General features: G+C 42.1%; 1 protein-coding gene across 1 annotated transcript in view; it reads left to right on the forward strand.

Annotated features, from left to right (window-relative positions):
* LOC124804965 (cyclic AMP response element-binding protein A-like) overlaps positions 1-13,734 on the forward strand; it is a 676,877-nt gene that overhangs the window by 637,942 nt on the left and 25,201 nt on the right. Inside the window, exons 3-5 of the mRNA XM_047265356.1 lie at positions 3,008-3,369; positions 10,487-10,610; positions 13,385-13,602. Of these exons, the coding sequence (XP_047121312.1) occupies positions 3,008-3,369; positions 10,487-10,610; positions 13,385-13,602 (704 nt within the window). The remainder of the gene's footprint in view (positions 1-3,007; positions 3,370-10,486; positions 10,611-13,384; positions 13,603-13,734) is intronic.

A 13,734-nucleotide genomic window follows, 5' to 3' on the forward strand; every position in this document is an offset into this window, starting at 1 on the left:
CTGTCCTCTTTTCTTTCACGATTAATATGCTGTCAATGATGTGCTATAATTTGTTGCCCCTTGAAATATACTTGTACGTGCCATGTGGCTTCGGTACGATATTCCGAGCTTCGGTGAGTAGTTTAAGCTTCGGTGACGAGTTTACAAATTTGAACTAATCACTGGGCAAATTGGCTTCCGTATTTATAAGTTATAACAAGTGAATTCAACACTGCTGTTAATAGCAGTTTGGATACTATGCGACAACCTTCTAGAAAAGAAATCAGTTCTGAATATGGTGCCATCCTGCAGTACCTGGCTCTTAAGTGGCATGGGTAAATATTATTTTTCTGCAACTACATGCCCATTGGGCACTGGAGTGTAGACTCCTTGTGCTAGTCCACGTGTGCTAGTAACAAGGATCTCACAGCAGATGCGCCAAGGAAATCAAATACTCTTTTAGTAGTGGTGGGGCCCGAGGATGGTGGTAATGTGCCGCCGAAGCTAGTGGTGCGATAGAATAAAGACATTCTCCAAGATACAGCTGTGGTGGTACTTTTTGTTATATACAGGGTGGTCCATTGATCGTGACCGGTCAAAATATCTCACGAAATAAGCGTCAAACGAAAAAACTGCAAAGAACGAAACCTGTCTAGCTTGAAGGGGGAAACCAGATGGCGCCCGCTAGATGGCGCTGCCATAGGTCAAACGGATATCAGCTGCGTTTTTTAAAATAAGAACCCCCATTTTTTATTACATATTCGTGTAGTACGTAAAGATATATGAATGTTTTACTTGGACCACTTTTTTCGCTTTGTGATAGATGGCGCTGTAATAGTCACAAACATATGGCTCACAATTTTAGATGAACAGTTGGTAACAGGTAGGTTCTTTAAATTAAAATACAGAACGTAGGGACGTTTGAACATTTTATTTCAGTTGTTTCAATGTGATACATGTACCTTTGTAAACTTACCATTTCTGAGAACGCATGCTGTTACAGTGTGATTACCTGTAAATACCACATTAATGCAATAAATGCTCAAAATGATGTCCATCAACCTCAATGCATTTGGCAATACTTGTAACGACATTCCTCTCAACAGCGAGTAGTTTGCCTTCCGTAATGTTTGCACATACATTGACAATGCGTTGACGCATGTTGTCAGGGGTTGTCGGTGGATCACGATAGCAAATATCCTTCAACTTTCCCCACAGAAAGAAATCCAGGGATGTCAGATCCTGTGAACGTGCGGGCCATGATATGGCGCTTCGACGACCAATCCACCTGTCATGAAATATGCTATTCTGTACCGCTTCAACCACACGCGAGCTATGTGCCGGACATCCATCATGTTGGAAGTACATTGCCATTCTGTCATGCAGTGAAACATCTTGTAGTAACATCGGTAGAACATTTCGTAGGAAATCAGTATACATTTCACCACTTAGAAAGCCATCGATAAAATGGGGGCCAATTATCCTTCCTCCCATAATGTCGCACCATACATTAACCCGCCAAGGTCGCTGATGTTCCACTTGTCGCAGCCATCATGGATTTTCCGTTGCCCAATAGTGCATATTATGCCGGTTTACGTTACCGCTGTTGGTGAATGACGCTTCATCGCTAAATAGAACGCGTGCAAAAAATCTGTCATCGTCCCGTAATTTCCCTTGTGTCCAGTGGCAGAACTGTACACGACGTTCAAAGTCGTCGCCATGCAATTCCTGGTGCATAGAAATATGGTACGGGTGCAGTCGATGTTGATGTAGCATTCTCAACACCGACGTTTTTGGGATTCCCGATTCTCGAGCAATTTGTCTGCTACTGATGTGCGGTTTAGCCGCGACAGCAGCTAAAACACCTACTTGGGCATCATCGTTTGTTGCAGGTCGTGGCTGACGTTTCGCATGTTCCTGTTTCCTTAAATAACGTAACTATCCGGCAAACGGTCCGGACACTTACATGATGTCGTCCAGGATACCGAGCAGCGTACATAGCACACGCCCGTTGGGCATTTTGATCACAATAGCCACACATCAACACGATATCGACCTTTTCCGCAATCGGTAAACGGTCCATTTTAACACGGGTAATATATCACGATGCAAATACCGTCCGCACTGACAGAATGTTACGTGGTACCACGTACTTATATGTTTGTGACTATTACAGCGCTACCTGTCACAAAGCGAAAAAAGTGGTCCAACTAAAACATTCATATTTCTTTACTTACTACAAGAATAAGTAATAAAAATGGGGGTTCCTATTAAAAAAAACAAAAAACAAAGAAAACGCAGTTGATATCCGTTTAACCTATGGCAGCGCCATCTAGCGGGCCAACCATAGCGCCATCTGGTTCCCCCTTCAAGCTAGACGAATTTCGTTCTTTGTAGTTTTTTTCATTTGACGCTTATTTCGTGAGATATTTGGCCCGGTCACTATCAATGGACCACCCTGTATATTATCTATGATATTCTATAATTTGTTGCACCTTGAAATATGCTTGTATGTGCCACGTGGCTTCGGTACGATATTCCGAGCTTCAGTGAGTAGTTTAAGTTCCGGTGACGAGTTTACAAATTTAAACTGATTACTGAGCAAATTGGCTTCCGTATTTATCAGTTATAACAAGTGAATTCAACACTGCTGTTAATAGCAGTTTGGATACTATGCCACAACCTTCTATTTCAAAAAAAATTTCTGAATATCGTGCCATCTTGCAGTACCTGGCTCTTACTTGGTACTTGGCATGGTAGGTCCCTCGATCATGCAATAAGATGGATATCCACTGATTCCTTCATTGTTTTTCTCTTGTATTTCTTTAACCTACTGTCTCATGACCTTGCCTGATACCAAATCGTAGACATCGGCGAGAGCCCATCGCCCTACCGAACTTCTGCGTTAATTCGGAAGGGTTCTGAAATTTTTCCTACGAATTTAAATTTTGAAACCGTCTCTGTGAATGTCTTCCAGCTCTGTAATGGAGAAAAATGTGCTACGTAACGTTGTTCTGGTGTGCCGCAGCGATGGAGGGCGAGTGCTGGCCGCTGGCTGCGGGGTCCCGGCGTACGTCGCGGCCGCAGCCCACGTCTGCGGGGTCGGCGTCAGTGTCGGTGGGGTCTCCGGTGCTGGTGAAGGACGAGCCGCTGAGCGAGCCGCCGTCGCCCTCCGACTCCTGCCCGCTGTCGCCGGGCTCCTCCGACCAGGACGTCGATGTCGACGTCGACGTGGACGTCGACATGGAGGCGGAGCAGGAGGCGGAGGCGGAGGCGGAGGCGGAGCACGTGCCCCAGCAGGCCACCGCCGCCCCCGCGGTGCGCGACCACCAGCAACAGCAGCCCCAGGGCGCCGCCGTGCGGAGGGAGATAAAGGCCGAGGGTGTACGGGTGAGCGAATTGGGAATTGGCACAGTCTAACAGTCGCGACACTCACTGCTGTAAAAGTTGTTACCGTTTGACAGATCGAGCTACACTAGCGCTCCAAGCGGCGAGTAAGGTGAACGTCAGACACGTCGCAAGCATGCTGTTCGTTTTGCAACCATTTCCTACGTAATTTACGAAATATTTGAGTTATTTTCTTGCCTCCAAGGGTTTGTGTAGTATCAGAAGGCATATATGTTTCTAAAAATGATTCTAAAATAAGCGCAAGTATGGACAAAAGCCGTGAATCGGGTGGCAAGTTACAACACACTCGTGAAGAAACACTTGTGACGTTGGATAAAACTGCAGCTTACCACGTTGATATCAAAAGAATATAAACACACAGATTCACATGTAAGTAGCACAGCGATCGACAGCTCATTTATCGTTCTGTAGGCCTACTGTGTTTGTCATTGTCGTCGCCTGTTGTCACAAGTACGACCTTCATCTTCATATTATTCTATGTGGGACAAGCAACTGCCAAATAGTGGGAGAAATATGTTGAAAACATTATAATGAGCTGATTACATTACATTTCACGCAAACCCAAATATTTGAATAATATTCGAACAATCTGTCAGTGAACAAGTTGCTAACAAAATAATGTCATCACATGAAGGAAGCAAGGAAAATTAAGTGACTAACAACATAAGTGAATGAAATACATACCAAACATTACACTTTCGTTAGACACGAATAACTGCGCTTAATCTGACCACTTCATCGTCAAAGCAGGTCTGTGTTGACGATTCACACGAATCTGGCACTGATACATGGAGAGTTGAACTGCCTGCTTCTGCGCCATAGGACTGTTTTACAGGTTTAGATGGATTGTCGAAACTTTGTGGCAGTTTCCTCTTCATCGTCAGCTAAGGCGGCTTATTTTGGATGTCAAACAGTGTGGGTACCGCATTTCATACGAGTTTATTATTGTGTGCGTCATGAACTGGTTTTGTTCGAAATGTAGCGAACGAAACCTAATATTGTCTGCTATTAACTAGCCATTTTCTGCTCTTAAAACGAAACATTAATCATTAATACACGTGTAGTTTGCAAGTGAATCCTGACGATACAGTTTAGTAACATGATCCTTAGGAAACTTAAAAAAAGACAGCTGTGGTGTCTTCTTCCTGTTGTTGCTGCAATTTATTGCGCTACAAACGCTCCCGCTTGTAAAAACCATTGTAGAAGTCAAAATAAACAACCACTATTAGCTTTCACGATCGCGCCGAACTCACAGATTAAGTTATTGGCCGCTTGGGGCGCTGCTGGCGCGGTAGGTAACAAAATCAAGGAGAAGTGTCGCGACTGTTACGTTAGACTGTGGTATTGGGTTGGTGGATAAGCTCGTAGCGTTTCTCGATAAGTTCGATAAACACGACAGATACACATAAGAGAGACTTTAGTCACCAATAATATACTCTCCTTCAGTACTTACAATAGTGCGCCAATTATTCTGAGGTAACTTTTCGATTCCACGACTGTAGTAATCGGACGATTCGAGACGAAGAAATCGTCGTGCCGTGTTCAGAGGACATTTTCAACCGGAAGTAAGTTCTTGAAGGCCGTTCGATAGAGAGCGGAAAAGGCGAAAATCTGAGGGCGCAATATCAGGTGAATAAGGCGGGTGTGGAATGACTTCCCAACTCAACTCCTGTATAGTGTTTTTTTGTCAGTCTAGCGGAATGCGGGCGGGCGTTATGGTGGATTAACATCACTTCACGCTGTCTTTTTATTAGTTGTTCTCGGACTGCGTCAGCAAGATGTTGCAATGGTTGGCAATAAATGTCAGCATTGATAGTTACGTCTAGAGAACTCAATTCGTAGTACATCGCACAGTCACTGTTCCACCAAATACACAACATAACTTTTGCGGATGCCCGCAGGCCTTGGTACGGGAAGTTGCTGCTTTCTTTTGGTTCGACCATTCCTTTCTTTTCCTTATGTTAGCATGAAGACAGCATTTGCCGTCACCAGTAACGATACAGGATAGAAATGACAAGTTTTGTTCACGAGCCAACTGATGACGAGCGAGCAGAGATGCATTTTGTAATTTTGGCTCGGAGCATGCAGTACCCGCACACGCGATATTTGAACATTCCCCATTGCATGAAAATGTCGCATGACGGTGGAATGATCACAGTTCATCACATCTGCCAGTTCACGAGCACACTTACGTGAACCATTGTGGATTAATGCACCAAATCCCCGAAGATAGTACTGTACTTGGAAAGTCACTAATGTCAAAACGATCATCCTTATAAGGAGAAAACCATTTTCTTACCGTGCTCTGTCCAATGGCGTTATTCCCATACAAGGCGCAAATGTTTCTGTCTGCCTCCGCTGCTGTCACCCCACTACAGAACTCAAAACACAAGAATATGTTCCGAATTCTCACTCGGCACTCAATTTTCTAGCATCGACAGCACCACTCACTATCTCCAAATGACGATAGGTAAACTGAAATAACAACAGTGAAGCACGAATAAAAAATAACATTCGATAAATATACCCTTAGCAAGCGGAATACCAAAATACAAAACAAAAACGCTACTAAATTATCCACCGACCTTATATACAACATACCATATATGTGGATGTGGGAATGAGAGATCTGAAGAGGGGGAAAATAATTAGAGGAGGTCAACACAAATGGGCTGAAGGTAGAGAAGGTGTGATGGAAACTTCCTGGCAGATTAAAACTGTGTGCCGAACCAAGACTCGAACTCGGGACCTCTGCCTTTCGCGGGCAAGTGCTCTACCATCTGAGTTACCCAAGCACGACTCACGCCCCGTCCTCACAGTTTTAATCTGCCAGGAAGTTTCATATCAGCGCACACTCCACTGCAGAGTGAAAATCTCATTCTGGAAATATCCCAGGCTGTGGCGAAGCCAGGTCTCCGCAATATCCTTTCTTTCAGAAGTGCTAGTTCTGCAAGGTTCACAGGAGAGCTTCTGTTAAGTTTGGAAAGTAGGAGACGAGGTACTGGCAGAAGTAAAGCTGTGAGGATGGGGCGTGAGTCGTGCTTGGGTAGCTCAGACGGTAGAGCACTTGCCCGCGAAAGGCATAGGTCCCGAGTTCGAGTCTCGGTCCGGCACACAATTTTAATCTGCCAGGAAGTTTCATATCAGCGCACACTCTGCTGCAGAGTGAAAATCTCATTCTGGTCAAGGTGTGATGGGACGTAATGTGATGTTGGGTACATGGGTGAATGAGTGAGTGAATGAATGGAAGAAGGAGGGAGGGTGATGAATTATACTCTATCAGGTCAAAAGTACCCAAACACCTTTTAGTGGACATTAATAAGAAGTGTGTCAAGACTTTGTATTTATGGCGGCTCGAACTTTGCTGAAGACAATTTCAGTGAGATGTCTGAATGTCTGTGGAGGAACGGCAGTTCGTTGCCAAAACCAGAGAAGCTAGTGGTGTCGGAAGCTGGGTTCTGGAGCAAAGTCGACATTCCGTCTCACTCCAAAGCTGTTCCATTGGGTTCAGGTTGGGACTCTCGGGCAGGTCAGTCCATTTCAGCAATGTTATTGTCTACAAGCCATAGCTTCACAGATTCTGCTTTAAGACATGGTGGATTGTTATGCTGATACATAGCATCATCATCTCCAAACTTTTCCTGTATTGTACACAGTAAACAGTGCTGCATAATGTGTTCATATCCTTCCACATTTATTGTTTTCTTAATACAATCAGGAGATTATGAAAAATACTCTCATACAATGACATTATGTCCTCCCTACTTCACTGTTGGCACTACACACAATCACAGATAATGTTCTCCAGGCATTCACCAAACTCAAACCCTTCCATCAGATTGACACAGAGTTTAGCATTACTCATCACTCCAAATCACTCAATTCCAGTCATCCACTGTCCAGTGGCATTGCTCTTTCCACCACCTCAAGCATCAAATACAAATGTGTGGCATATGACTAACTGCTCACCCATTGTACCCCATTCTTTATAACTCCCTGCAGGCAGTAATTTTGCTAGCTGGACTGCTGGTGGCACTTCGGAACTCACAAGTAATTCCTTCCACTGATGTCATGTAATTTTTTACAATAACACTCCACAATGCTCAGCGGTCCCTGTTAGTCTGTCTGGTCTTAGTATGGCTGTGGTTGTTCCTTTGGATTTCTGCTTCACAGTCACATCACCAGCAGTGGAATGTAGAAGAGTAAAATGACTCTGGTGTATTTGTTACTCATGTGACGTCACATTTGAAGTGGCTGAGCTCTCCTGACTCACCCATTCTTCTGTTGCTGCTTTTTTTATTGACAATGTAATAGCCTTCACATCTTGTGCCATATAGTGATCAATTCCTTGTTATGTAGTAGCATCTGGACACGTTTGATCAGCTAGTGTAAATGGAAGAGGAAGGGAGAATAAATTAAAGAAGGAAGTTATAAATGAACAATAGAAAGGAGGCAGAGGGAGGAATGAATGAATGTAGCAAACTACAAGTAAATGTATGAAGGAAACTAGGTACTTACTGTTAGTGTTCGTTTTCCATGGATCATAATTGTGACTTATCACTATGAAATGGAGCAAGTCAGTGTTATAATTACTGTACATCTTCTCAGTGGAAAATATGGCAACATACAGACGGGCAGGTCAGTCCATTTCAGCAATGTTATTGTCTACAAGCCATAGCTTCACAGATTCTGCTTTAAGACATGGTGGATTGTTATGCTGATACATAGCATCATCATCTCCAAACTTTTCCTGTATTGTACACAGTAAACAGTGCTGCATAATGTGTTCATATCCTTCCACATTTATTGTTTTCTTAATACAATCAGGAGATTATGAAAAATACTCTCATACAATGACATTATGTCCTCCCTACTTCACTGTTGGCACTACACACAATCACAGATAATGTTCTCCAGGCATTCACCAAACTCAAACCCTTCCATCAGATTGACACAGAGTTTAGCATTACTCATCACTCCAAATCACTCAATTCCAGTCATCCACTGTCCAGTGGCATTGCTCTTTCCACCACCTCAAGCATCAAATACAAATGTGTGGCATATGACTAACTGCTCACCCATTGTACCCCATTCTTTATAACTCCCTGCAGGCAGTAATTTTGCTAGCTGGACTGCTGGTGGCACTTCGGAACTCACAAGTAATTCCTTCCACTGATGTCATGTAATTTTTTACAATAACACTCCACAATGCTCAGCGGTCCCTGTTAGTCTGTCTGGTCTTAGTATGGCTGTGGTTGTTCCTTTGGATTTCTGCTTCACAGTCACATCACCAGCAGTGGAATGTAGAAGAGTAAAATGACTCTGGTGTATTTGTTACTCATGTGACGTCACATTTGAAGTGGCTGAGCTCTCCTGACTCACCCATTCTTCTGTTGCTGCTTTTTTTATTGACAATGTAATAGCCTTCACATCTTGTGCCATATAGTGATCAATTCCTTGTTATGTAGTAGCATCTGGACACGTTTGATCAGCTAGTGTAAATGGAAGAGGAAGGGAGAATAAATTAAAGAAGGAAGTTATAAATGAACAATAGAAAGGAGGCAGAGGGAGGAATGAATGAATGTAGCAAACTACAAGTAAATGTATGAAGGAAACTAGGTACTTACTGTTAGTGTTCGTTTTCCATGGATCATAATTGTGACTTATCACTATGAAATGGAGCAAGTCAGTGTTATAATTACTGTACATCTTCTCAGTGGAAAATATGGCAACATACAGACCATTTATATAATTCCTTAACTTTTTCTATTTTTAAATATTTTTGAATTAATGAAGGCAGCACTGAATAAATGGTTAATAAGAATGAGAGGCTGAAGCTTAAGTGAATGCAACTATGATGAAATGAATGAATATACTGGGTGATCAAAAAGTCAGTATAAATTTGAAAACTGAATAAACCACGGAATAATGTAGATAGAGAGGTAAAAATTGACACACATGCTTCGAATGACATAGGGTTTTATTAGAACAAAAAAAACAAAGTTCACAAAATGTCTGACAGATGACGCTGGACAGCAAAACTGCTACCATGACAGGTGAGAGGTACGCTGATATGTTACAGAATCGCATCACCCCAGCCTGGCTGATATACACCTGCTGGAACGTACGATGTTTATGCAGGATGGCGGTCCATCCCATATTGCTAGACACGTGAAAGATCTCTTGCTCACGTCGTTTGGTGATGATCGTGTGCTCAGCCGCCACTTTTGTCATGCTTGGCCTCCCAGGTCCCAAGACCTCAGTCCGTGCGATTATCGGCTTTGGGTTTACCTGAAGTCGCAAGTGTATCATGATCGACGGACATCTCTAGGGATGCTGAAAGACAACATCCGACGCCAATGCATCATCATAACTCCGGACATGCTTTACAGTGCTGTTCACAACATTATTCCTCGACTACAGCTATTGTTGAGGAATGATGGTGGACATATTGAGCATTTCCTGTAAAGAACATCATCTTTGCTTTGTCTTACTTTGTTATGCTAATTATTGCTATTCTGATCAGATGAAGCGCCATCTGTCAGACATTTTTTGAACTTTTGTATTGTTTTGGTTCTAATAAAACCCTATGTCATTCCAAGCATGTGTGTCAATTTGTACCCCTCTATCTACATTATTCCATGATTTATTCAGTTTTCAAAATTATAATGACTTTTTGATCACCCGGTGTGAATGAATGAAGCTTGAATGAATAAAATTGGGATGAAAAGAATGAATGAGGGAGAGAGTTTATTCTATTCAAGGCTGCACTGTTAAGACTACTGAAAGAAAAATTTTACTTAGTTAACGGCAATTTCTGGAACAATTGCATTAATGTGTTGTGCAATTTGGAAGTGACTAGTGCATCTGTAATTTGCACACAAAAAACATCCAGTCTCTGAAGCTGAAAGAGCAAATAAAATTCATTTCATATTTCCAGAATAGACCTCTTTGAAGTGTTGGGATGACACCATAGAAAATGTTGAGAGCATAGGGATATAAATGTGACTTTGGAAGCTGTGTGTGTGTGTGTGTGTGTGTGTGTGTGTGTGCTGACATTTTTGGAGTGTTGTCTGAAAGCTGGAGACTTTTGTTGCAGACAAGTGGTCAGCAAAGCGTCCTGAAGCAACCCACCATCCTGCTGGCGACACGCGGTACCATCTTCGCACAGCAGAAAATGGTCATACCAAAGCTCAACATCAAAGTTGAACCCAACACTTCAGGTGTGTTTGCATGCATTTTGCGATGTCAATAATTTCCTCTTTATATCTCTTTTGTTGATATTCACATACTATGAAGGTACAAATATGCAAATTTGCAAATAATCCCCTGCTGTCACCCTTTAAATTTAATACTGTTAAAGTTTCTGTGTCTTTCTTTGGTAAAAATGTTAATAGAACAAAAATTTTATGAAATATGTAGACAGACAGAAAAGAGACAATGAAATGTCTGGACAAACACCACCAAATTAACTTCTGGAGAAAATGTCTCATGCACTAAGCCCTCTGTGTAAGTATTCATATATGTATGGAGCATCTTGTTCTAAGTGATCTGTATGAATTCCTAGGATTGTGCTAGCCCCACGAAATGGCTACAAAGTGCCACAATTTTGAAGTGATGTTTTTACACATTGCTTACACTGTAGCTCCACAAAGTTATTTTTTCCATTACAGGTGGCCACCATTACTGTCTTAACCACAGAGTGTTTCAATCCATTGTTTACATAGTCAGTCCACTGTCTGCATGTTTGTGACACATTGTCTTGACTAGTCAAAGCTGAATTTTGTTTCGTGGTTATGTTGCATATATTAAAAAACCTCTTTCACAGGTACACGGTGACAATTATTGAGCTATATGAAATAAAATCATCATAACATCTGAATGGTATGCATTAGGATGTTCAAACTGCATGGTTGTCCACAGGGCATGATGGGAATTAGTATGGTTTGGTTTAACAATGAAGCCCACTATCATTTGGATGAGTTCGTCAATAAGTAAAATTGGCGCATTTGGGGAACTGAGAATCTGCATTTTGATATCAAGAAATCTGTTTGTTCTCAGCAGGTAACTGTGTGGTGTGCAATGTCTAGTCACAGAATTATTTGTGTGATATTCCTTGATGGCACGGTGACTACCAAATGGTACATGAAGGTTTTGGAAGATTATTTTATCCCCATTATCCAAAGTGACCCTGATTTCAACATGATGTGGTTCATGCAAGGCAGAACTCGCCCCCATCAAAGCAGGAGAGTGTTTGATGTCCTGGAGGAGCACTTTGAGGACCGCATTCTGGCTCAGGGGACCCAGAGGCCACTGGCATGGGCCTCGATTATCCGCCATATTCTCCAGATCTGAACACATGTGACTCCTTTGGCGGGGCTATATCAAAGGCAAGGTGCACAGCAATAACCCTAAAACCATTTCTAAGCTGAAAACAGCCATTCAGGAGGTCATCAACAGCATCAATGTTCCAACACTTGAGCGGGTCATGCACAATTTCCCTGTTCGTCTGCGCCACATCATTGCCAATGATGGCAGATATATCAAACATGTAATAACCTAAATCTGAATATCTGTAGTCACGTTTACATGTTAAAAAAGTGTGTAATGCTGTAGTTTGTAACTAATTTACATTTTTTTCATGTAGTTCATTAACTGTCACCCTCTACATCCTGACAATAACTAAAAGTGAGGATCAAGGCCACTGTCTTCAGTTGCTACACTAGAGTTACAGATGACTATTTAGAATTGTGAGCTGGCACAATAGTAATGTTCTGTATATTTTATACATGTGAACTTAATTTTCACAATATCTGACCTGCTGCTTTTTATCAGTATGGAAAAAGTGTGGTTGATAATACTCAGACAACAAGTATGTCTAGTTGTTTGTGTGGTAAAAGTGAAAATCAACTTAGAATATCAATGTTGAAGTCACTATTTCATAATATACTGTATTTTTCTTTCATGTTAAATTGTTCTCTATTAATATTAATAGTTGTGTTACATACATGGACAATTGTTAGAAACCCTCAGTTTAAATGTGGTTTTAGCAGTGTCTGATCATATCTACGATCCTTGCATTATTTCAGTTTGCTGGGATTTATCATTGTGCACATCTTTGGACCTTGTCTGGCCAGTCTATTGCATTATAAATAACATTTAAGTTTCCTGAATAGAATTTCAAGGAATCAGAGGCATTTTCAAGATCACAGAATAAATCAAGAGGATAATTTTGCATTCTTATCCCTGCCAGGAATTGTGAGCTTTCTCTGGAGAGGGGGAGGGGGGGGGGGGGGAGGCTACAGGCAGTCAGCAGGTTATGCCATAAAAATGAATCAGTAGTCTATTGTAGGACATTTTCTCAAAATTTGTTATAAGGACTAGAAGGAATGAAATGGATCTGTAATTAGAGGGGAATTACTTCATTTTTATGGACTGCATATTTAAGTTTTCCATAATTATTAGGTAGATGTGTTCTACCTGTTTGTGGCATATGAAAGTTTGTGCGAAATAGGGACTTAAACCTGGGTATCCCACCATCTCGAGTGGTCACCTTACCATCAGGCTATCCATGCAAACTGACCAAATTTCCAGATGTCACACTATCTACATCCTTATACTACAGTATTGAAAGTAAAAAGACTGTGGTATAGGGCTGTAGATAGCATGACATATGGAAATGTGGATCTGTCCAGGATGCATGCGTGGGTAGCCTAATGATAAGGTGACCACTCACAATAAAGAGGAAATCCGGGTTCGAGTCCTGGTCTGGTACAAATTTTCACATGTCACCAACAGGTAGAACATCCATACCTAATACTGCGGATGCCAAGTTATTCGCATTCAGCAAATTTATTTCAATCTAATTTTGAAACGGCGTCATTCTTGATCAATGTAAAAAAAGAGTCACTGACTCATTAGCTAGTGGTATTGATGATTTTCTGTATGTAGCATCAGACAGAGATGAGAGTTGCTGACTTGGCCATTGCTCACACAGGTTTCACTCTGCCACCGACACCACCGTCCTCAACCACTAGCGACAGTGAAGGCAACGCATCTCCAGGGCGCGAACCGACATCCCCAGGAGTAGGTGTAGCATGTGTGGGGGGCCGCGTGCAACGCTCCAGCTCTGGCTCGACCACTCAGCAGCCTCGCCTCCTGCTTGCTGCCCCTGGCAGGCAGCCCATCCAGACGCCACTCATCAGCAACCAGCCAGTAAGTGTACCAAGTGAAACAATACCAAATAATGCTTCTATATTAGCGCTTTCATATCCTTCACAAAACTGCAGTATAGAAAATGCCTGTCGTTATTTACATTTGTCCCCTGTAAAATATCAGAAAATACCT

Source organism: Schistocerca piceifrons, chromosome 7, assembly GCF_021461385.2.
Source record: "Schistocerca piceifrons isolate TAMUIC-IGC-003096 chromosome 7, iqSchPice1.1, whole genome shotgun sequence".
In the NCBI taxonomy this organism is placed as follows: domain Eukaryota; kingdom Metazoa; phylum Arthropoda; class Insecta; order Orthoptera; family Acrididae; genus Schistocerca; species Schistocerca piceifrons.